The sequence below is a fragment of the Opisthocomus hoazin genome, chromosome 3, assembly GCF_030867145.1.
Source record: "Opisthocomus hoazin isolate bOpiHoa1 chromosome 3, bOpiHoa1.hap1, whole genome shotgun sequence".
Lineage (NCBI taxonomy): Eukaryota > Metazoa > Chordata > Aves > Opisthocomiformes > Opisthocomidae > Opisthocomus > Opisthocomus hoazin.
This window is the reverse complement of record NC_134416.1, coordinates 84499564-84523339: the sequence shown is the minus strand read 5'-3', so window position 1 is coordinate 84523339 and position 23776 is coordinate 84499564. Positions and strand designations below refer to the sequence as shown.

At 41.4% G+C, this 23776-nt stretch overlaps 1 protein-coding gene across 1 annotated transcript in view; it reads left to right on the top strand.

The window, feature by feature from the left end:
* Window positions 1–1894: 1894 nt before the first annotated feature.
* Window positions 1895–23776, top strand: part of RANBP9 (RAN binding protein 9) — a 42976-nt gene continuing 21094 nt past the window's right edge. The window contains exons 1-2 of the mRNA XM_075416847.1: window positions 1895–2638; window positions 11621–11732. Coding sequence (XP_075272962.1) covers window positions 2179–2638; window positions 11621–11732 — 572 coding nt within the window. The 5' untranslated portion in view covers window positions 1895–2178. The remainder of the gene's footprint in view (window positions 2639–11620; window positions 11733–23776) is intronic.

Sequence of the window (23776 nt, the reverse complement as noted above, 5' to 3'; positions counted from 1 at the left end):
TCCAGCAGCTAAGTAATCACTGGGCAAGAAGAAAAGTACTATCACAGCTCAGAAACTGGGGATGGAAAACAAAGAACAGAATTCAACAGCGAGTTTCTGTGATGGCGGAAGGTTAACGACAGTCTGCTTCAGGGCTCTGTAGCAAAGTCTCGTATTGTTGCTGTATTTGCCACTGATCTAGAAAGAGGAGTGTATTGTGAGATAGTGAAGTTTGCAGCTGTCACAATTATTTCAGCTAAGCAAGACAAGAGAGGACTGTGATGGTGAAGAAGTCCTAAAGAAACAGAATGGATCATGTAATGGTGAAGTAAGTTCAATACTGAAACTGCAAAATAACGCATGTTAGAGAGGAACATGAGTACCACTTCTAAATCTGACAAGTTCCAATTCATTTACAATTGAAAAGCAGAAACTGGGCACTTATGTAAATATCTGTGTGCTCTCTCTAATCCTCACAAAGCTGTACTCAGAAAACAAGCTAACAGAAGAGAGGAGCAATAAATAACATACTGGTTAATACCAAGTATTAGAATACCTCTATATAAAGGAATTTATTTTCTCCTCTGGCACAGTCTACAGTATACCCTACCTCAGAAAAAGTTATGTGGATGAGTCTGTATGTGGGGTGTTTGGGGAAAAAGGCTTTTATAAAAAACAGTGTTTTGATAGATTTATTTATCCCAGGAAGATGGTAAATGATGGGATAAAAGCAATCAGGGTAGGGAATAACGTCAAGAATTAAGCACATCATGTTATTTTTAAATTTAACTCTAAGTCACTAAGCTTCACAGCTTACAAAACCCTCTAGATATTAGAAAGCAAATGTAGATCTGGTGGGAGACAGCCTACCAGCGCCAGGGCAATTAACCCTCGGGCATGATTCAGCACATGTTTTGACGTCCCTCCTAGGCATTTCTAGTGTTATCTAGTCTGCAGCTCCTTTTGACAGGGTATTTGTAGATAGCTGCATTTTGTCCAGCCATAGATGCTACTAGACGTCATGGGGCGGTCTTGCGTGACAGGGTATTTTGGTGACTACGGGCAAGAAATGTTTGGCTTCTTCCAAGCCCTTGTGCGTGTCACACCTGCATGACCTCACCGGCCATTCTGCGCAGGTGAGGTATAATTAACCTCCTCCGTTTCCTGCTTCTGTACTTGTCCTCCCAACGCACCGCCAGCCGGAAATCATCTGTGAAGCGTCCAACGCTGCAGGTTCTAGGCCTGCCTGCCTGTAAAATCCCCTTCCCTCTTCTGGTGTTTTCACAGGCACGCTTGCCTGCCTGTAGACATTTCTATTTCATTGCTGCCACGTGAAAACATCAGTGCTGGCAACCGCTAATTGATCAACGGCATCGAGCACAGGCAAAAGTAGCCCCCGAGGCACAAATGATAGGAAGGAAAAATAAAAAGAAATGGGAACACCATTCTGCTCCTCCTGTCCTCGTCAGCCGAGGCGCGTCCAGGCCTTCCCACCTTGCCTTGCTCTCGGTGATCCTTGCCCTCGCCCCCGGGGCCGGGCACCAGAGACGGGCCGGGCCCGACGGGAGGCAGGCAGCCTCCCAGCCGCCAGACCGGCCTACCGACACCTATTCTCCCCACTCGCAGCCGCCCATAGCGGCACAAGCTGCCGCACCGCCTTCCCCTCGACCCCCGCCGCCCTCACGCCTCGACGCGCACCGCCTGAGGGGGCGGAAGCCCCGCCCCTTCAACCCGCCCTCGCGAGGGCGGGGCCGGGACCCCCCGGCTCAGCTGACTCGGGGACGCACGGCGGCGCCTGGCGCCGGGGCTGGGCAGCGCGCGCGCGCGAGAGAGAGACAGAGGGAGGGGGGAGGAGGAGGAGCCCGCCCGCCCCGCCGCGGCGCCTGGCGCGCGCTCCCCGGCCGCCTCGCTTCCGCCCGGCGCCGCTGCCCTCCCCGCCTCATTCGGTCCCTCGGTCCGGCCCGGCCCAGCCCTGCTCCGCCGCGCCCCACGCTCCCATCGGGCCGCCGCCGCCGTCGCCCCGCCATCCCGCCCCCTTCCGAGACGCTCTGGTTGGGGGTGACCCGCCGGGCAGAGCCGCCGGCGGCCGCCTCGCACCGCAGCGCCCGGGCCTGCCCGTCGCTCCGCCCCGGGCCCGTCCGGTGACAGTCGCGACCGCCGGACGTGGCGGCGGAGGAGGAGGAGGAGGCCGGAGCCGGGATGTCCGGGCAACAGCAACAACAACAGCCGCCGCCGCCGCAGCTCCCCTTGGCGGCGGCCGCCGCTCCCCCGCCGGCGCCGGGGATCCCCGCCGCCAACCCCGGTCCCGCGCCGGCCGCCGCGCTCCTGCTCCACCCGCCGCCTCCGCCGCCGCCCACCGCCGCGCCGCCGCCGCCACCACCACCCGCCAGCGGCGGCAGCGGGCCCGCGGCGGCGGGGGGCGGCGGTACCGGCGCGGCGCCGGGCCTGCCGGCCGGGAGCAGCGGCACGAGCGCCCCGGCTCCATTCCCGCACGGCGACCCGGCCCTGAACGAGCAGGAGAAGGAGCTGAAGCGGCGGCTGAAGAGGCTTTACCCGGCCGTGGACGAGCAGGAGACGCCGCTCCCCCGCTCCTGGAGCCCGAAGGACAAATTCAGTTACATCGGCCTCTCCCAGAACAACCTGCGGGTACACTACAAAGGTGAGGGCCGGGCCGCCGCGGCCTCCCCCCGGCGCGGTGCGGGGCCCTCGCTGGGCCGGGGGCTGCGGGGGTAACAATAACAGGAAATAACACACGTTCCGCTCCCTCTTTCTTCTCCTCCTCTGCTTTCTGACCCCCCCCTTAAATTGCGCGGAGAGGAGGGTCGGCCTTTTGCCTTATTTCGGCTTTATTTTCTTCTCCTTTCCCCTCCCTCCGTTTCTGTCGCCGGGGGGGGGGGGGGGTAAGGGGCCGCCCCCGCCTCCTTATGCTGCCGGAGTGGGGGCATTATGTAAACCCCGGGACTCCCTCCGTGCCGATCCAGGTGTCGCCAGAAGGTTTGGGTCGGAGGCAGGAGAAGAAAGGGAGAATCGGCATGACGTGTCCTCTTTATGGTAATGAGCCAGAAAAGAAGTGGCTTTTTTTTTTTTTTCGTCCCTTCCCTCTCGAGAAGAGCAAGGGTTAAATGGAGTTAATAGCAGCAGTCGTTAAGCTCTTAAACGCGGAAATAACGGGAGGGGAAAGCACAGAGAAAAACACGGTTTATTTTTGAGCTGTGAAAAATGGAATTAAAGTCACTGGTAACAGCCTTGCCTAGCTGTTGTACAGACCGCAGGGTGACTTGAGGGGAGGAATGACAATAGGGCTTGTATTAATAAAGATGATTTTACAACTTTGTGCCTAGATGTTTCGTAGTTACTGATTTTTTCAAAGAAAAGCAGAGTGTGAGTTTGTGTAAATCATCGAGAGGCAGTAGAAGAAAAACTTAGGTTGATTGTTATGAAATGTCATAAAACCTGGAAGCATAAGCGTACACTCTGACCTGAAAAAACAGACACATCTGGTGTTCTAGGCCCGAGTCCTAAAGTAGAAGTGTTGTGGATTCAAAACCACTTCGGAGTTGGCTGTGAAGAACTGGATCTTTTGTCAGTCTGTAGTCAAATGAATGTAATGGAGGAGGGGGGGAAACACAACCTTGCAATTGCCCTTTCTCAGAGTTTGCAGTGGAGAAATTCAATTGAAATCTCGATAAACGTTACTGTTTAATCGGAGGAGGAAAACGGCAACACAAACACCTGGCACGATTTGGCTGCCATGAAAGGATTAAATGTACTCTCGGAGACTTTTTTCTTTTTTAATAGAGAGGCTTTATTATTACATACAAAATACTCTGTTAAAAATGCGAAGTTTAATGCACCATGCAAAGATAATAAAGGAGGTTGATGACTGTAGAGGAGGTTTCCGGGAGGCTCTGAGTGATTTAAGGACATGTTATCTAATACTCAACTAAGAATTTCCTGGCTTTTGTTCAGTGTTTTATGACCTTGTATTTTTAGAAGCATTTTGAGTTTTCGGGTGCTTATTAGCCGCGTTTTGTTTGTTTTCTTACAAGATGATCTTAGCTTTATGGCCATCAAGTCCTTCTGCTTGTTTGTTTTGCTTTGACCAACTCTTCTTGCTCATGAACTAGAATTTAGAGATGGAACCTCTCTGTGCTGTCACTGTAATTGTAGAAGAGTATTTTCAAGCTTTCTTTGTGCTGTCCCTGTTTTTCCTCACTTCTTTCCTTTGCCTTAGTATTAAAAAAAATATTACCACAGAGAAATTACAAGAGGCTCTGCATGTTTCTGAAGTACAGGTAACAGGAAATACTGTGGATACTCTACCAGAAGTCATAAAGCACAGTTAGCAGGTTATAATAATAAAATACCTTTACTCTAGGTCTGAAATAATTGTAAGTGATGAAGGTCGAAGAGTTGCTAGATGAGGCCAGAGGACTGAAGAGGAGAGGTGCCAATATGACACTTTTCTTTCTCCTAACTGCAAATCGGAGTGAATGCCCCTGAAGTGGCCCATCTTTTCTTCCTGGTGGTTTAATGAAGGGGGCTATTAGGGCAGCCCTGTGTATGTGTTACCAGCCTGGCACCTGGATTTGCTAACTGGGCTAAGCAGTGGATGGTATCGGGGCATTCCTACCTCAGAACTGAGGGGAAAAAAACACTAAAACGTCTGCTGCCTTTTCTCCCTCCTGGATCCTTCACCCGTAAGAATATGATAAAGGGCAAAAAATGAGGAGGTTCAGTGAGGGGAATAAAGGAAGATGGCAAGTAAGAATGCGCTTAGCACTGTGAAATGTTGTTTTTACAAATCAGTTGCAAATAGAGATCTCAAAAGAAAGCAAAGTACCTTGTTGTGGAATATTGGCACTTTCAGTGCTTCTGAAGTTATCTAAGTCATGGAAGAATGGCAGACATTTTTGTTAAAAGGAAATTTGAATCACACATTGAGCATGGGTAAAGATCTGTTGTATTCTTGACCAAAATAGTCAGGGAAGGGAGAGGAGACTGTCTGTCCAAAGAAGCCAGTTACTAAAAGCAGTTCTTACTGTTTTCTGTTACTGTGGTATAGGTACCTTGTCCACTTCCTTAAGATTTCACTGCTACCTCTGTAGATTTCTGGCTGTAGAACAGTTTTTCTGGAGTAATTTCCTCCTGTCTGCGACTGATTGGAGGCAAAAACTGGTAACATCAGTGCTTTCCTTCCACCCTGGATGTGTTTGGGATACTTACCTCTGAAAAAATGGGGGGGTAACAGTCAAAGCAAAAGCTTTCAAAGTCAGTTGTTCATGTAACTAGCTTCATAGTTATAATGAGCTGATGTATTGTGAGCAGTGATATTTTTGTTTAGTTGGTTTGTGAAGGGAATGATGGTCCTCTGTATGTAATTTTGAATATTCCTTTAATTTTCTTGCATACCAGTGCAATGTGGAAATGTGAGCTGCAGTAGATGTCTCTTTCTACCCATTGCAGCTGTGATGCTTTGTGTACTGTATTTCTGGGCCTGAAGCTTTTTGCAAGCATCCCAGAGTGCTTAAAAATCAAAACTGCAACAAAACCAGGCATTGATCAAGCAAGTGGAGGATTAAAGAAATGAGTACAGTCTAGCATCAGGATAACAGCTCTTGATATTTTGTTGGGGGTTAGCAGATCCCAAGGGTCAGTGCTCTTTTGTGTTATCAACAACCCCACGCAACGCTACAGGCTTGGGGATGAGTGGCTGGAAAGCTGCCTGGCGGAAAAGGACCTTGGGGTGCTGGTCGACAGCTGGCTGAACATGAGCCAGCAGTGTGCCCAGGTGGCCAAGAAGGCCAACGGCATCCTGGCTTGGATCAGGAATAGTGTGGCCAGCAGGAGCAGGGAGGTGATCGTGCCCCTGTACTCGGCACTGGTGAGGCCGCACATTGAGTACTGTGTTCAGGTTTGAGCCCCTTACTACGAGAAGGACATTGAGGTGCTGGAGCATGTCCAGAGAAGGGCAGCGAGGCTGGTGAGGGGTCTAGAGAACAAGTCTTATGAGGAGCGACTGAGAGAGCTGGGGCTGTTTAGTCTGGAGAACAGGAGGCTGAGGGGAGACCTTATTGCTCTCTACAGCTACCTGAAAGGAGGCTGTAGTGAGGCAGGTGTAGGTCTCTTCTCCCAGGTAACTAGCAATAGGACAAGAGGCAATGGCCTCAGGTTGCCTCAGGGGAGGTTTAGATTAGATATTAGGAAAAATTTCTTTACTGAAAGAGTGGTCAGGCATTGGAACAGGCTGCCCAGGGAGGTGGTGGAGTCACCATCCCTGGAGGTGTTCAAAAAATGTGTAGATGTGGCACTTCAGGACATGGTTTAGCAGGCATGGTGGTGTTGGGTGGATGGTTGGACTTAATGATCTTAGAGGTCTTTTCCAACCTGAATAATTCTATGATCTCACAGAATCAGCATTACTTAAAGAAAAGTAAAACATACATGAGAGGTGGTTGAAGGGAAAATACATTAACTGGCACGTTGCTTACCAAAACAGGCTAATTTCTTTACACAGTGAGCTGTTCTGTTATGCTTTTACAAATTCTGACCCTTGACTAGGAAGATTAATCAAAATCTGCATATGAAATGCATATACGTTGGCATCGGTGATTCTGTAATATGTTAAAGACTATACCCAAGGGTATTTTTGTTGTTTAGATGGACAGACGTACATGTCTGTTGCTGCCAGTTAGCTGTGCAGGCTGATAGAAAGCTAACACTGTCCTAGTGACTGTTGTTCGTGGTGCATCTATGTAAAGGAGACATGAAAACCAGTATAAGAAAAAAAATGTATGTCGTTTCACTTAACTGTAATATTGACAGCTCTGAGCTGTGGATAAGCGCTAAAGAAAGCGTAAGGCTTCAGACACGTATATGCTACATGTAAAGCAGTTTACCGCACAAAATACGTTGCTATTAAGGTAAGACATCTTTAGAAATATTCCTATGTATTTGTAAAATATACAGAAATAACACATGGATATTGTTGAAAAACGGGGATTTTGTAAATGCTGTATGTAATATGAATGTTCCACTAGACTACAAGTTCAGTTTCCAGCAGATAATAATCTGTGCGATGTACGATAAGGAGATAAAAATACAGACGCAATGCAGATTGAAACCATGAAAGAAACTATAACAGGCTAAATCATGAGTGATAAAATCATGGAAAGTCCTATAGTAACTTCACCTAAGTTACTCTTGTGACAATTGTCCAAAAAAAGCTGAGGAAAGTTATGCAATTTTAAGTAAGCTGCCATTATGTGAACTTTCTCTGATGTGTCACAGGCCAGGAAATCTTAGCCAGACATTTATTTACAATGCAGTTGCTTTTGAACTGTCTCTAGTGCCGAACTAAAAGAGAAAAAAATCTATTTTACTTTTCAGTGTGAACTGTGCATCCCAATTTCTGTAACAAACAGAAGAGGATTCTACAGTAATAGTTCCGTGTTGTCATTCAGTGACACAAGGAAGATGCCAGTTTTTCTGGCAGAAAATACTTGAAGTACATTCAGTACAGTATGACTGGTTTGGGCACCTCTGTAGCTCTGAGATGTCTTGTTTTTCAAACTGGGGAAAAAGTTGAAGTAAAATCAGTAATTTGCGCACGTCTTTTCTTTTTCTTGTCTCAGTGAAACTTTCCTAATGAATTCAGAGAAGATTAGGCCTTGATTATTTTATTTTTGGCAGTGTGAGCAAGTCATTGAACCACCTGTTGGAAATAACTGCAGTTCAGCTTATGTAAACTTCATTTAAGCATTTAAACTGTATAAACATGCTTACTTTTGTCTAGGTAGACACTAGCGTAGACTTCTTTTGGACTATTTGGTGCATATGCATTATGCACTTATATTTAGTTTCAAAGATTATGTTTTTAAAAGTGGAGATGGCATCTCCAAAGATGGTTTTATCTGAATTGGCTTTTTTCAAGTAGATGGAATTGAAATTTAAATTAATTTCAATTTGATTTTGCTAAGGGACTGATGAGAATACTTTTAGTAAAAATCATCAGTGTGAATGACTGCTTAAAAAATAAAACAACACTTTACTCCTTACTCATGGTTAACTCATGGTTGACTCATGGTTGTTAAACAGTTTTAATGAAAACTCAATCAAAAACAATTCTGATAATTGAACTTAACTGGCATCTAGTTTGCAGTGTAAAGTTCAAGCTTTGTACACCTGTTTTCTCTTCTCTGCCCCAACGCATCTGTTTGCAGAATTCCCTTTTTAATGCTGAAAATGATTAATTTTTAGTGTTAGATAATACATAGTTTAAAATTATTATTTTAAATACTTGAACTATAGCTTGAGACTGTGAAAGAGGTCTGTATTCTGGAACACAGGGAAGTATGATCTACTTCAGGTGTTTGGAGCCTCCGATTCAGAAGTTCAGAAGTTGGGGGTCGAAGTTTCTTTTTGTTCACAAGCAAGAAAGTGGGGATTCAGGTTACCAAAGAACATGGCAGCAGTGAGTAATGTCAAGCTGATGGGCCACCCAGCTCGGTGTCCCATCAGTGGCAGTGGCCGTGAGTGAGTGCCTGCAGAACAATCTAAAAACATGTTGGGCACGTGTGTGTATCTGTGTTTTCCCCTCAGTTTCCAGCCATTTTAAACTGAAGGACATCCTGAGCTAAAGGCAGTTTCTCAGTTAATTTCTGTTCTATAAGCTTGTCCAGTGTCCACTTAAACACTAGCATCTATAATATCCTTTGGTAAGAAATTCTGCAGTTCAACTGCCTGTAAAGAGCCCTCTTTCTTGTTTTAAAGCTTACTGATAACTCGTTTCTCTTAACTCCTCATGTAATCCAGCGTAGCTTGGTAGTACCGAAAGTCTCAACTAGCATGTTGAGACAGTGTAGAGGTATTTGGAGTATTTGAAAGTATTTAACTGCTTGATGTGGTTGAATTTGCTGTTAGAAATAATGACTGTATGTAACTGCAAATAAAAGCAGCATACTCAAGCAGTAAAATGGGATTTGTAGGACATTATATTGAAAGGACAGCAGTTCTAAATTTAGTGTGTCTTCTGTTTTAATGGGGTGAAAGTAGTTTTGGCCAGTGACTTCCCCAAGCATGTTGCTTCACCACATGAAGTGTTTGGCAATACTGGTAAGGTATCCTGTTACTTCTGCCCCTGTTGTCAACCTCTTATTTGCAGTGTGACAGCTGTGTGTGGCTGTGTTGTGAACTGGATCAGGGAACTGATCTGCTGCTTAAAAAAAATATGGTAGGTTTCTTAAAGACCAATCAGCTAATCAATCTGGTTCATGGTATGTCCTTGGAAATAGCTGCTTGGGTTGGGGAAGGGATGGAAGAAGGGGACTAGTTTCAGGAAGAGGTGCTAACACCTTAAACTGGTATTGTTTCCGAACACTTAAATTGTGATTTGACAAAACAAAGTCTGCTGAGTAATGTACATGTAGATGTACATTTTCAATAATATTTGGCTAGTTCCTACTACTTTAGTCTTCTATGTGGAAGACTTGCCCAAATAACGAGACTGACTCAGACTGAAACTACACAGATTGTCAAGTGCATAGAGTAACCAAGGGAACTTGTTTGCATTTAAAGTCAAAACCTAAGGACATTTAAAAAGAAAGCATCTTTCCTTTACCCCACATCCCCCTCTAACTAATGCATCATTTAATCAGAGCTGTCTGAATTTGAGGGATCTCTCAGGAGTTTAACTTGTGCCTTTTAGCTGAAGGATTTCTGCATACTTTGGAATGATAATCTAATTTACAGTAGCTAAATAGTGAGCTACCAGCACTTGAAAACCAAGCAAACCCATGCAAACACTAAGGTTATGTACTTGGCTGTTACCTTGGTTGACACAGCCTTAGGAAATAATGTAGAAGTGGTGAACAATAAAACATGCATGCTGTCTTCTGTATGGAGGAGTAAATTACTGTTTTTTCCTCGTGTGGGACTTCTGAAAACAACATGCAAAAGGTAGGTGATAAGCTTAATATTGTCAAGCGTGTGAGGTGAAAGAAGGACCTTTGTATAAAATGTTTAGTAAAGACATACTGAAGTGAGCAATGCATTTGTACCCAGAAGAGTAAGATAGTTGGCTAGTTGCCTAAGGTAGTGACACGCTGAGGTGAACTCATCACCTTATCGGAAAAACTTTGTAGGTTAAACCTAATCTCAGTGAGTGAAGAATTCGTGCTGTGCTGGCAAAGCTTTGGATGCAGATGCGGCCATGGTGAAATGGAGAGTTCTTCCTGGCGGAGTATGCGCCGTTTGGTAAGGTGCTAGCTCTACCAGCAGATAGACGTCTACTGTTTTATGAACATTTACACTAGAGGGCTCTGCGGGCAGAGGTTCGGTAGTGTAGGTCAGCTGTGCCTGATCTTTCTGCCTGGCTATCCTGTCATTTTCGTGCTGTTGCTTCCGTGCTGTACGTCCCGACTTGCTGCACATGAGACATGATTAATCTGTGCCTGAGCAATAATTGCAGTGTTAATGCCACTGGAAGGGGTGGCGTACACAGATCAGTTGCTATGCAGGTGCAGTAGGCCTCCCTGTCTGGACTGGAGATGACAGCTGGAGTGCTGCAGCCCAAGTGATTTGTACAGCACGCTCAAAACAGTCAACTCTCTTCATCATGCCTCGGAGCCCCATGGAGAGTGGGCATGGGATCTGTGTGAATTATTCTTATGGCAATGACAGTCTCTTCTTGGTTGCCATCTTACTGCAATACCTCTTTTCAGGTTCCAATATACTTTCCACCTGCCTCTTTTTTTTTTTTTTTTTTTCTTTTTGAACTGTGTCCTGTGACCCCGTGTGTGACTTTCACACAATACTTTTGATGTGCCTGGGAGAGACTGAGCTGCTTGAACAGGTTTCTGCTAAAAGAAGTCATCAGGCCTAAAGCCTGCTTCCAGGGTGCCTTTAGAACAACGGGCTGTGAGGAGGGTGACACATCCAGAAGAGTTAGTCTGAGTGGAGTGCAAGTGGCTCTTGGGTTTAGGGTGAAAATCCCTGGAGTAGACAAGAGCTGGTACTGGGCATTCTTGTTGTGGGAGAGCTGATATGTAGTGGGCCTTATAAGAAAAAGGAGTAGGAGCTGTATTAGCTCAGTTGCAGGCTGTAATGTTTAATGCTGTCCTGAAATAACATTCAGAACATGGAAATGAGTAAGAGTCGTATGTTCTATATAATGACTGATGTTTATGCCGAAGGACTTCAGAACTAAAGTATCTTAAACAACCTGAAGATTCAGAAGCAATAAGCGTTACATTAAACTGTGTTATATCATGTTTCATTCTATAAAAACGAGTAAGCCTTGTGCATTTGAGAAGTCATACAGTTCTTTCAAACCCAGGTGGGCTTCTGTCAGTTACTTAATGTGGTGAAACTTCTTTCTAGTTTCCCTTCAAACAATCATAGAACCTTTTAGAGTAGTGTATCGGAGCTTCTCATAGCATGCGTAGTTGCAAGGCAGCTGCCTACAATGAAAACAATGTTGGAAGAAAACATTCTAGCATAAAAATGAGGCTGATTAGAATATATAGATTGTTTGCTTATTACGTAAGCATTCTGTTTTGAGTAGTTGGTCTGTATACCCTTGAGTCATCTGCAGTTATCTAAAATACATTTTTCTTGTGTTTTGAATGCAATTGTCTTTCAGGTCATGGAAAAACTCCAAAAGATGCTGCTTCTGTTCGAGCTACACATCCTATACCTGCAGCCTGTGGCATATACTATTTTGAAGTTAAAATTGTCAGTAAAGGAAGAGATGGGTAAGCATTTGGTGCATTATTAATTGATTATTACTTGAAATACTGTCTCACATCATTTTTCTTTCAGTCAACAGATGTCTTTGGTATAAGAACTGATTTTCATATTTGACCACTTTTTATATAGCTTAATTATTCAGGAGAAGTTGCACTCTGATGTTTGTTGATTGTGGTATTAATTATCCACAAATCAGTGTATGCAATAAATACCATAATAGCATCTTCTCATTTGCTCTTGACAGAGAAGTTAAGGTTTGAATGACCATTGACCCTGCTCTTACCTTTAAAGGTGTACGTTTTTGACTATATGGCTTTACAGACTTTCATGTAATTTTTAGGGGGTGCAAGCAGACAAACTTACCTCCTCAGTGCAGTCTTTTCATGGATGTCGTATCAGTTTTGAAAGGGAAGGTTATTTTTAAGGCTACTTGTTGGTGAACAGTAATAGGAATAAAAGGGAATGTTCTGAATAAATGCCTGGGAATTTGTCACCCTATGGGAAGAACAAGAGTTGATGAATGAGTGCAGCTGCTACTTACCAGAATCCACCTGAGTTGCGAGTCTGTTGAAGTACAAGTGATACCGTGCTTTTAAGTCTACTGAGGCAGGTAAAATCTCACTTGGGAAAGTCCTGAAGTGATAATGAAATCTTTGTCATACCAATTCCTTTTCATCTTTCACTGGTTTTGGTAGAGGTTGTGTTTTAATGCTGAGACATGGATTATGTTGTCTGTGTAGCACTACATAAGCAATACCTCTTTCCAGTATGCTGTAGTATGTAGTGTGGTTCTACTTCAAGGCTCCAGTCAGGGTTGAATGTTATTGTCCTAGGTACTGCATAAGCATGTTGTGGATGCTTATGTCCTGTTGTGAAAATAAATCTTCAGAGAAAAGAACTGTGTCACAGCTCTTTGGATGAAACTCAGTACCCTCATCTTTTCTTTGTCTGTCTTGCTGCTGTTTCTTGGTTTCATTTTTCCCAGTGTTCTGTAAGGCTTCAGTAAGTCAGAAACAGTATTCAAACTTTGTTACTTTGAAAGAATAGTCTCTTAATACTGCTGTTGCCTTGTAGGGGCATTTATGAGTTTCTTGTTGGTTCTGTTCCCAAGCTATCTCTGGGAGATTTCTTTGCTATGAAAAACTTATGTCTGTAGTTGCTTTGTCACACTGTGAAGACCTAATTATTTTTAAATCAAGATGATAAAAATTAGTATTTCAAGTAATGTTTTGCTGTCGATTTTGGGAACACTTTTATGTTTTGGTTTTTTTTATTCCTTAACCTTTTATTTTTTTAAATTGGCCTGCTGCTGTCAGTTAAGGAGAGGTTCTTACTGTGATTTGCTAGTGATGCACATGTCTATTCCTGAAATGTATTTCTGTCTGCTTAGTTTGGAAGCTGGCTGTTTTGAAATGATGGATTTCGAAAGGTGTCTCTGTGTGTGGATGTCATTTTACATAGCTCCTGTAACACTTTACCTTAGACCTCTTTGTGTTGCTTTTTAGTAATTTCTAATTCAGTAGGCCACTCAGGACAATCCTTCAAAAGTAGAAAACACCTTTGAATAAAGTGTTTCAAGGTTTAATAGTTTAAATGGTTATTTGTGAGGTGTACATAACTAAGATTTGTGAAGTTATTTGCCAAGACTGCTTAAAAAGTTGGAGGGGTACTTTTTTCAGTTAATGGTGATACATACTGCCTTGTCCTTGCTTCAGCCTTGTGACTTTTTTTAGTGTCACTTCATGAAGCGTTAACTGCATAATGAGCCAAGATGTTAATTTTTTTCGTTGTATACAATAGTATGGATACTGGGGAATACTGTGCACAGAGCCAAAGTAAATCTACCTTAGCTGGTAAAAAGCAGGAGTCAATGTGTGCAGCCTCACCGGATATGATGTGTGTATCTTTAGACACCGTATTCAAGTCCAAGAGGTCTTTGGCTGCATGCAGTGTGAATCTCTAACAGTTCAATGTTATGCTGCATTCAAACCAATAAATTCTTCTGTAATAAGTAAACTGGGAAATTTAATACAGAAATATGTAAGTAGGTCTATTGAAACCAGCTTGTGTCAAATAGGGTTTGTTAGTTCTTTCTCACTGCCTGTAGTATTTCACCTGGCTTGCTCCAGGTATGTTTTTACCAGTTGTTTTTTTTCTTTACTTGGTGTCTGGTAATTGGAAGAGGGTTCAGGAAGACCGTGTCTGTAGAGGACCAGCATGTAACTAACAGGGTCAATTAGCTAAAACACCTTACTGTTGCAAAAGCATCTATTCTCAAGGCCTGAGCCTAGCTGCGGAAGCACTACAGCTGTATTTTGTAATACTGCTCGAAACAAATCCTAGACTACCTGAGACAACTGGGATGTCTTATCTGCAAGCTGAAGTACAGCTTTCAACTTTCATAACTGTCAATAGATAATTTAATGGTGTTTATCTGGGGTTCCCTTTGGTAGTGGCCTTTACTATTTATATATTTTTTTTTAATAAACTCATATTGAACTATTTAGTCCATGTACTGTATTATATGGGCAAGTCTAACAGCATTCTTGCTTATGTGCTCTACTTAGCATGATTTTCCTCAAATCATCAAAAACCTTTTACTAAAGACCTAGTTTAGGAGTTTGGTTTTTTTTTTTGTGCTTGCTGTATCACTTGATGGCACTGTTCCTGGAATACGATCTTCCATATCTCAAAGTTGCTGGGCAATTGGAAAGATTATTCTCCTCCTCTGAAGGAGCACAGCTCTTTTTAGTATAGGGCATGGATATGGCATGGCTTCCAGCGTGGCTTGTCGTAGCTGTCTGTATGTGAGAACAGCATTGGTTTTGTCGCACTAGCGACCTAGGTCATTACATACTTCATGTATTTGGGGTTAACAGTCTTGAGTAGGAATTTGAAGGTGCATGATATGTTAATATGTTCATAATGTTCAACTTTGAGACATTATGGACATGTTGAAGAAAGCATGAAAGCAGGCTTATTAGCAAGTTAGACTGAGTATGGAGGTTGGTGTTGCAGAGCAGATGAAGAGTAAAGTTGCCTTTTCATACCTCAGTGAGAGGTGGTAGGGCCATGCGGCAGCTGATGGTGACATGAGAAAAGGGAGATGAGGATTAAAGTTAATAAATGTGATAAGGTTGAAATAGCATTCGAACAAAAACTGTCTTGGTGTTTGTACCATGTTTGGCATGAAGAGTCCTAAGATCTTTTATGTACTGCTACAGTATGGATATGTGAAATAATTATTGTAAATATTTTAAAATTCTTGTTAAAAGTGCTAATCAGCTGTCATATTACTCTGTCAATATTTTCTGTTTTTCTTTATTCAGTTTTCTTCCTGAATTTCAGGTCTCCTTTTGCAGTCTGAGGACCTCTGTTTATTTACATTCTCCTTTTATATACTCTTTTGCTTTGTTTTGTTTGGCTTCATTGGAGATGATAACAGTAGATGAGTAATGGCTGTAAGTATGGGGAAGAGTACCAAGGTGATGATTAGAAAGTGTGGTAGGAGGAAGAGTATTAACCGCAGTAAATTATATCTGCATCTCTGTTAAAATTTCCAGTTAATTTAAAAATAAATACATACATGTATCAGAGTATTGCAGTAAGTGCTATGAAAAATTCTGGTGTGATTGGGGAAGCTAAATGTAGTTGTAGCTTTAAGTTAAACCTTTGTAAGCTATAAACACAGTCCTCATTTGTAATTGATCTATTGGAGAACCAGAAGTAATGCATGTAGCTTTTGTTCTGGAATTTCTTAATATAGTACTCAAGGGAATGAGATAGGCATTGCGTTGATTTTTGCATACAACTCTCTAGTTTCATCTAAATTTCTAAAATAGGAGCTTAATTAAAGCAAACTACATTGGCAGTCTAGGAATGGAAATGAAACAGGGGTGTGCTAAGTCCTGTGAACCTGTTCTTGTGATTTGGAGATGTAAGCCCTAGTCCCTAAATCTGTTATGATACTTCCTTCTCACTTTCCAAGAATGGTCACCATGGTGGCCATTCTCTTGGGTAGGTAGGTATATCCAAATGAGACTTTTTCCAGTCTCTGTCAAATGTTGATTTCAGTTTTCTTATGCTGCTTTTTACTGAGTTCGTTTGCGCTAATCTTTTACATATTTAGATCCTCTGGCTTTGTGTAAAGCAGTAATGCATCTGCATTATGGCCCAGAGTTAGTATTTTATTTCAGATACCAGTTAATGTTTTCTGCTTTTACATAACTAAAGATACTTACATGATGCTGTAGTTCAGTCAGATAGCTTTGTGTGATTGCTGTGGGTGTCCTTTAATGGTGAAGAGTCATCTATGATCTCTCTTCATTCAGAGTCTGTGAGCTTTGCTGTAACCTTAGGTTGCACTCTCTGGCATTTCAAACTGGGCATAAGCATACTTCAGTTCCACTTTCCAAGGGGCTTTCAAGGGTATCCACTGGCTACCTGGCTTTCAGAAGCAGGATACATTTTTTTGTTATAAACAGCTTATGTGTGTATGATTTACTGAGTGATCATCCATTTCTACATGAATTTCAGCCTTACGTTTGTTGGTTCTTGTAATGAATCTCTTTATTTCCAGTCAGGGCAGTGGTTTTTGAATGTTTACAATTCTTACTCTAAACCATAGTTTGAAGGATTTGGCCATGAGGAGAAGCAGTCTCTGAACACTCAGTGAGTTCGCTTCCCTTGTCCCAGTTTGTGACTGCTTGTGTCAGCTTTATGGTAAACCTGACTGGGTAGCTCATTCTCCACAAGCTGAGCTCAGGAGTGAGTGAGTTTCCAGCCAGGTTCGTTCCCTAGTGTGGCTGTTTGTGTCGCTTCGTGAGTAGCTGTGTCAGCAAAAGAGAGGGGAAATGGGGCAGAATTGAGCATCTGGGCCCGGGAGGGTGGAAGTGCTAATTTTGGGCGTGGTACCAGCTTCTACCCACTTATTTTTAAATACAGCTTCTTGTGTTTTTAAATATTTACCAGGAGAGACTGTTTGGCTGTTGTTTTTTTCAGGGAAAAGGAGCTTTTGAGGAAAACCCCTTTGTCCTCCATGTCTTGAATTTCTGTCTGTTCTTTATCTTATTCATTGATTTGTAAATACAATTACTAGCAATGGGCAAATGATAGTATGCCATTTACTTCTAGACAGTCTTTAGTGCTTTTAGGACAACTGAGGAAGATGTATGCTTATAATGCAAAATCCTCTAAGCAGATGGCTTTTTTTAAAAAAAAAAAAAAAGAAAACAAGAATTGGGAGTGGTAAACCACCTAGAATTAAAAATGAAAGCTAACTTTAGAGAGGCTTTAGTGTTTTAGCAGATAGCACTTAGCTTACACTTCTGTGAACATGCTTGTTTAGTCTGTGGTGTGGTTGTACTGATGCAGATCTTCATGGACATGCTTTATATTGCCTGTGTAAGTTCTGCTAAGAGTTCTGCACCAAAATAAAATGATACTACAGCAACTCATGCAAGTAATCGGCGTGTTTTTTGGTAAAGCAGTGTTAATAGGCTTTAGACACCTGCTGGATTGTGGCTGTTTTTTAACACTGGCCATACAATCAGTCATCTGTTGTTTTGGCAGTGTCTTGTAGTATGTGTTGTATATGTGATGAAACTATCCAAAACAAACAAATACCATGAGAATTAAGTTTGAGTTTTTATGACACCCGTGCCTATGGTTTAGGCTGAGCTGTTCTAGTGCATTTGAGTGATGCTTATGTGAAACACAAATGCTTTGTTTCCTGCTGGAGCACGTACGTGTAACTCTTTAAACAGAGATCACACTTTTTTACTGCAGTTTTCTCTTGCAGTAAGCTGGCTTTTCCTTTAGCAACTAGTATACCCATTTTCTTGCTCACAACAAAAGTGTAAACCTGTAAACGAAATATAGAACATCTTCAGTTGCTATTTTGTTTGTATTTTTTTTGTACACTACTGATCTAATGTGAAAACTTTGTGCAGTCCTAAGACCTATTTTTATAGTTTTGGTATGGCCTCAGCAGTTATTTGTTACGGTAACAGGCATTCGTTACAACAACATGCAAATTTCACTCAATCCCTATTTATATGTAAGTATTTCTTGCGGCATTATTAGCAGAGTACTTGTGTGTAGACTAGAATCTGGTGAAGTCTGAAGTAGCTTTCTTGCATTAGTGCCTTCATTTAAATTGCAGTAGCTGCAAGTAGTGATTGGATCATGAATCAGCAAGTGCATCTTTTCTTAAACTGTAGCAATAATTCATTTTTTGCCTGAGTGTACAAGACCAGACATTTGACAGAAATGAACAGCAGCTAAATGTGTAAGAGGTTTATTTGAGGTTTATGTTTCACTGGTGAGAAATATGTGGAACTGGAACAAGAGAGTTTTATTTCTTTCTTCATGTTTTCCATGAAACAAAGATTTCTAATTTAAAAAGAATGTCAAGAGAGTGTATTTAATTTCTTGGTCCCCACTTCTTGCAAAAGCTTGTAAGTTATTTCTTTTTCATGATGTTCGTTCACATAAGTATAGTTTATAGATGATGGTCTTACTGCAGTCCAGGTTTACTTTATATTATCATCTGTGCAACTATTCTTTCTCCACAGTATGGTCCCCAGAAAGGCTATAGAGCTTAGGGAGAAGTGTCACAAGACAGACGTTGTGCAACCTCATGAAGCGAGAGGGGTGTCAGTAAATGAGACTCTTTCTAGGAACATTATGGGAATTGCAAGCAAAATGTTGCAAGGGTAACAGTTTCAAGCACTAGGTCAGATGACTGCCTGACTTTTTTTTTCCGTTCCCATCTCTATGTAGGACTGGATTCATCTGAAACCTAGGTTTATCATGTTCAAAATGCTGTTTCCTTGGAAACATTCCATAAAATTAAACTTGTTTTCAATTTAAAATGAAAGAATCAAACTGTCTATGGCATATTTTGAAACATTCAAACAGAGAAAAATTTAACAGCTCATTTCTTATTGTGATTGCGCAGACAATAAGTCTTGGATTAGCATATTCCTACAAAATTTTAATGCAGAGTAACTATATTAAAGATGAAATTTAGCTACCTTTTTAGTGTGCTGCATTTCTGACCTTATAGTATAGTGTCAGTGAAGACAGTGTAGAAAAATACAGGAGAACATTATCCAAATTTTTTACGTCCTTGCAAGTCAGTCAGTTGCGAAGGCCCTTTAGGAGATAATTTAGTCTTAAAATTCTTAAAGATGTTGGAGTTTTTTTCTACTTGTACCCTTTTTTAAGATACAAACTTGATAGTAAAACAAACTGCACCTGTTGTATAGCCTACTTTGTTTCTCAGAGCATTAATTTTAATTTTCTTAGTAGATTATGCATTCAAAACATTAGGATGCTTTCAGTTGCCTTATTTATGGGTGTAAACATCTGTTAGTGCTTGGACTTAGGTTCCTTACAGATGTTATGGTACCCTAGGTTTTAACACCGTATGGTTGAAGTTGCTTTCTTTAAGTATATAGCATGTAGGGGGTAAGAGACCAGGTTGGTTATTTATTTTCATCATCAGCAAGACAGCTTGGATTTCAAAGCATGATGTAGCAGTTCTCCAGGTTATGCTGTCTTTAATAGAACATGTAGGCACAGTGAAGAGCAGAAGGAATTTGCCTCTTTGCAGATAGCAGACTGCTAATGAAATCTTTGTAGTAGGGAGGCTGTTATGGTTTTTTCATTACTTAGATATGCTAAATTCTTTTACTTGTCTTTACTAATACAGTATGGAGTATTTGTTGTTGGTTTGTTTGGGTTTTTTTAAACTAGGGAAGTGGTTATTTATTACTTAAATTTACCTTTGGCCACTAGTAAGCTTTCTGAGGTACCTGTGATTTGGTATAGTTTTTGAGGTTCTGTATTCCTGTTTATAGGGATAGAGTGTGATTAACCTGAATTCTGATTATTATCAACTTCCATATTGAAAGATCTTCCATACACCTTCAATACAATGACTAAAAGATCTAACAGAACAGTTTCAAATAAAAATCAGAATAGTGTGTCTTTTATATGAACTGCTGAGGTGTTTTTTTTTCCTTATGTTTTAGCAGTCTCCAATTCTGTAACATTTCTTATTGCTATTTTTCCCTTCTATTTGGTTCAGGTTTTTTTTATTTCTCATACTTGGTCTATTCAGGCATCCAAGTATAAACTTTAGGCTCCAGTGAAGATGCGAGTTTAGCTCTTTGAGTGGAAGGATACTGGAGGAGAAAATAGTTATTGTGAGCTTGCTGCTTGTTACACATTTCATTGCGGAGAAGCCTAGGCTTTTCAGTATATGGACAAAAAATAAGTGTCATAATGCCTGTATTTTTGACACTGACTTTTCTTTTGCTTTGTGGCAAAAAGTTGAATCTTCAACACATTTTAAACTCTGTAGTTTTGTTGGATTCCTAAAAAATTCTATATGACTTGCAGTTGTGAAATGTAAACTAGAAGATGTCCTGAGACATTAAAATGGTAATCTGTGTCTTTAATGAACTGAAACAAGAATAAATAAGTGCAATCTGAAATGAAAAATCAAGAGTCTGTAAGATGCACTTGCTTTCTTGGTCTTTAATACTACTCTGGCTGCACTTTAAATTGATTTTCAGCCATAGTCTCTAATTTCAGTCTCTCATGGGTTGATTTCATGTATTCCAGGAGCGGTTTTACATGTTGTTTGCAATTTTATGAGCTCCTGTAAGACTTGAGCAGTTGAAGGAGATGAGAGGTAGCAACTGGTGGGACCGAAATGCTCAGAGAGGGGCTTCTTGGTAGAAAGGGTCCCAGGCCTCTTCCTTCCATTTGGCAATGTAAGTGATCCTCCCACCACAGCAGCCAGGGCTGTTTATGGGTGGAGAGCTGAGGTGGAGGCCCCGTGCGCAGGTACGGAGGGAAGTGACGAGGCATCAGAACCACACCATTACCCTCTCCGGTCACTCAAACCGCGCTGTGTCATGTCCGTTTTTGGAAGATGCTACATGTTGGCGTGAGCGTGCTGCTTCCTGGTGTTGACACCTCTGTTTCCCCAGGGCTGCATAATGGTGTGACATAGTCAAAGTGGTGGACCTGTTTTTCCTGTCTCTGGCTATCTCCTAGACCAAACCCATTCATGTGACAGGACAGCGGGAAATGTGTCATGAACTGACGGAGAACAGTCTTGGCCTGCATTGCACCTGGGTGCTAGCGTGTCTGCTTGAGCTGCCCTGCATTTGTGTCATGAACCAAAGGAGAAAAACTTAACTGCATAGCTCTCTCACTGTTTTTTCTCCCGATTCTGAGACACGTAATAAGTGAACTGTAAGGAAGCAAACAGGAGGACAATTTATGTAATACCTCCCACTGAAGCAAGTCTTTTTGCCAACAGTGACTCTGAACCTAAATAGGGGCTAAGCTTCTTTATAAACCAAACAAAAAAAAGTCTTTTAAAGCCTATAAAGCTTACAGGGGCTGGGCTGGGGGGGCGGTGAGTTGCATTTATGTCAAAACACTACATGTAACTATTGTTGATGAATTTTAGAGCATCCAAAGTCTATTTGTCACGGTACCATTTTCCCCCCTCAATTTATAATGTAGTATATCTAGTTGAACATGAATTCAGCTATCTAGCAACTATAACAAATAATAAATTAGCTTAATTGATTAGCCTTTAATTTCACTCACTTCCAAACCATAAATTGTAGCGATTCCTTTTTCCTTTTGAAAAATGTCTATAGTAAATGTGTTAATTTTAAATGTTTTAATCTAATTTTACTGGAGTTTCTATTAATACCATGCCTCCTTGATGAAATGGTGTTGACATACCAAGTAGTTGTAAGTGAATCCCAGGGAAAAATACATACTGTTGAACATCCATGTTCTTACTGAGATGGTGTCAGTGCCTTGTAGTCATCGACAGTGGGTAAAGAATCCTTGTTCCCAGCTGTATTAAATACAGTGGATCCTTGTTTACAGTTGTTGCTGAGTTAGAGGAGGCTCAGAAGATAGGTGTGAGGGAGAAAAAACCGGTGATACCAAAATGTTACCTAGATGATGATTTTCTGTGTAGCATTTTACATTTTTGTGTAACCTTAATATTGTTTCTAGAAGAATACCAGAATGAAACTTTGATTGGGACGAAGGGTTTTTTAATATGACTCATGTTGAAAGGCTTTTTGCAGTCAGTGGAGTTCTTTGTTATCTAAAATTATTTTTTAAAATAAATTTAATTTCTTTAATAAACTTTCCTTAACAGGAGCCTTTACAATAACAGATTGTCAGTCTTTACATGGGAATCCTTCATGCATCAAACTCCAGACTATGCTAATAGCAATTCTGCCTTTATTGTGTAAGCCAAAGTCAAGGGGTTTCCACTTGTTGCTTTCATTTATGATTTCTTTGTTGACTCTGCTGCTGCATTGGGGCCTCAGTTACGTAATTAACAATGCGGCGAAGACTAATCTTTTTGTTTGTCGCCCTTTGCTTCAGCTCCTCGGTATCTCTACTTGTAGTATCTGCTTTATGATACTGAGCTTCCATTTCATGTCACTGAGATGTTGGAGGGAGACAAAGATGGGTATCATATGTTAGAAATTGTGAGAGAAGGGCTTTGTAAATATCGGACATGGAAGTGGTTAAGGTGACTGTTGGAAGTTATCAACAGAAAAAAACAAAGCTCAGTACACCGTCAAGCATAGGACTTCTGAGATTTCCTGCTCGGTTTCATTCTATATGAAATGTATTTAAAATAGCAGATTAACCTGTGCTTCGTAGTAGAATAGTTGTTTTAAACTTGCATTTAATGAGATGGGAAAAATAAAGGTTGTGTTTGTTGTCTTAAACTATTTTCAAATTGGTATTTGTGAATGTATTTTTTCATAAAGCTTATTATTTAATGGTAAATTTAAGTTAAAGTTAACTAATTTGAACTAGTGTCAAAATGATTTGTCTATGTTCTGCTAAACTAAGAAATGTTAGATTTAGGTGATTTTTTTTTTTTTTTTTTTTTGATGCTTGCTTTTAGTTGGTGGGGTGGTTTGGTTTTTGGGGCAGGGTGAAAGCCTGGCTTTTCCTTGTGCTGGTTTTGTTTTTGGTTTCCTGTCATCTTGGTCATGAAATTACTTTTGCTTAAGAAACAGGAGTGAAACTGATTTTACTAACTTCAAATAGTGTGATTTGGGTTTTTTTTTCAGGGGAGATGTTATTAATTTAAACTTTCCAGTATTTGCTATTAAATTGTGAACAATTGAACTGGACACTGGCTTTATTAAAACTAGCTTTGTAAAGCTGACTTGGGGACTTTGTTGACCTAGCCACAACTTGTTTAGACTCAGGATTGCTGGTCAGTATAGTAAGAATGTTTTCTCTCTTTTGTTTGCCAACAGCTAAGTAACATTGCTGGTAAATTTCTCAAGATAGCATGCTGCTCCATTATACAGGCCTAGTAAAGTTTTAGTCTGATCTTTTCATAAGTGTTGTGCAAGGATGCATTTTGCTGCTGAAATAATGCATAATTTTGCACGTATTTTGTAAACTTACTCATTCCAGTTTGTCCCCAAAACATTATGTACGTTGAAGGTGTATAGCATTACCCCTGCTTTCAGAATAAGACATAGCCTTTGGCTTTCTGCATTCATGCTTTAAACTTTATGGCTAATATCAGTATTCTCAATTGATAATCCAGGATGCCTAGAAGAGAATGAAGTTGTCCTTACCTCCTGCAGGGACAGAATCTGTCTATGCAATATATACCAGAATTACTTTTCAGTTCCCTTGCTGTTGTGCTAGTATTAAATGAACTCTCACAGAATCACAGAATGTTTTGGGTTGGAAGGGCGCTTACAGGCCTTCTAGTTCCAACCCCCTGCCATGGGCAGGGACACCTTCCACCAGACCAGGTTGCTCAGAGCCCCATCCAGCCTGGCCTTGAACACTCTCAGGGAGGGGCCATCCACAGTTTGTCTGGGCAGCCTGTTCCAGTGCCTCACCACCCTCATAGTAAAGCGTTGCTTTCTCACTTCTAATCTAAATCTACCCTCTTCTAGCTTAAAGACATTTGTCCTATCACTACCTGCCCTTGTAAGAAGTCCCTCTCCAG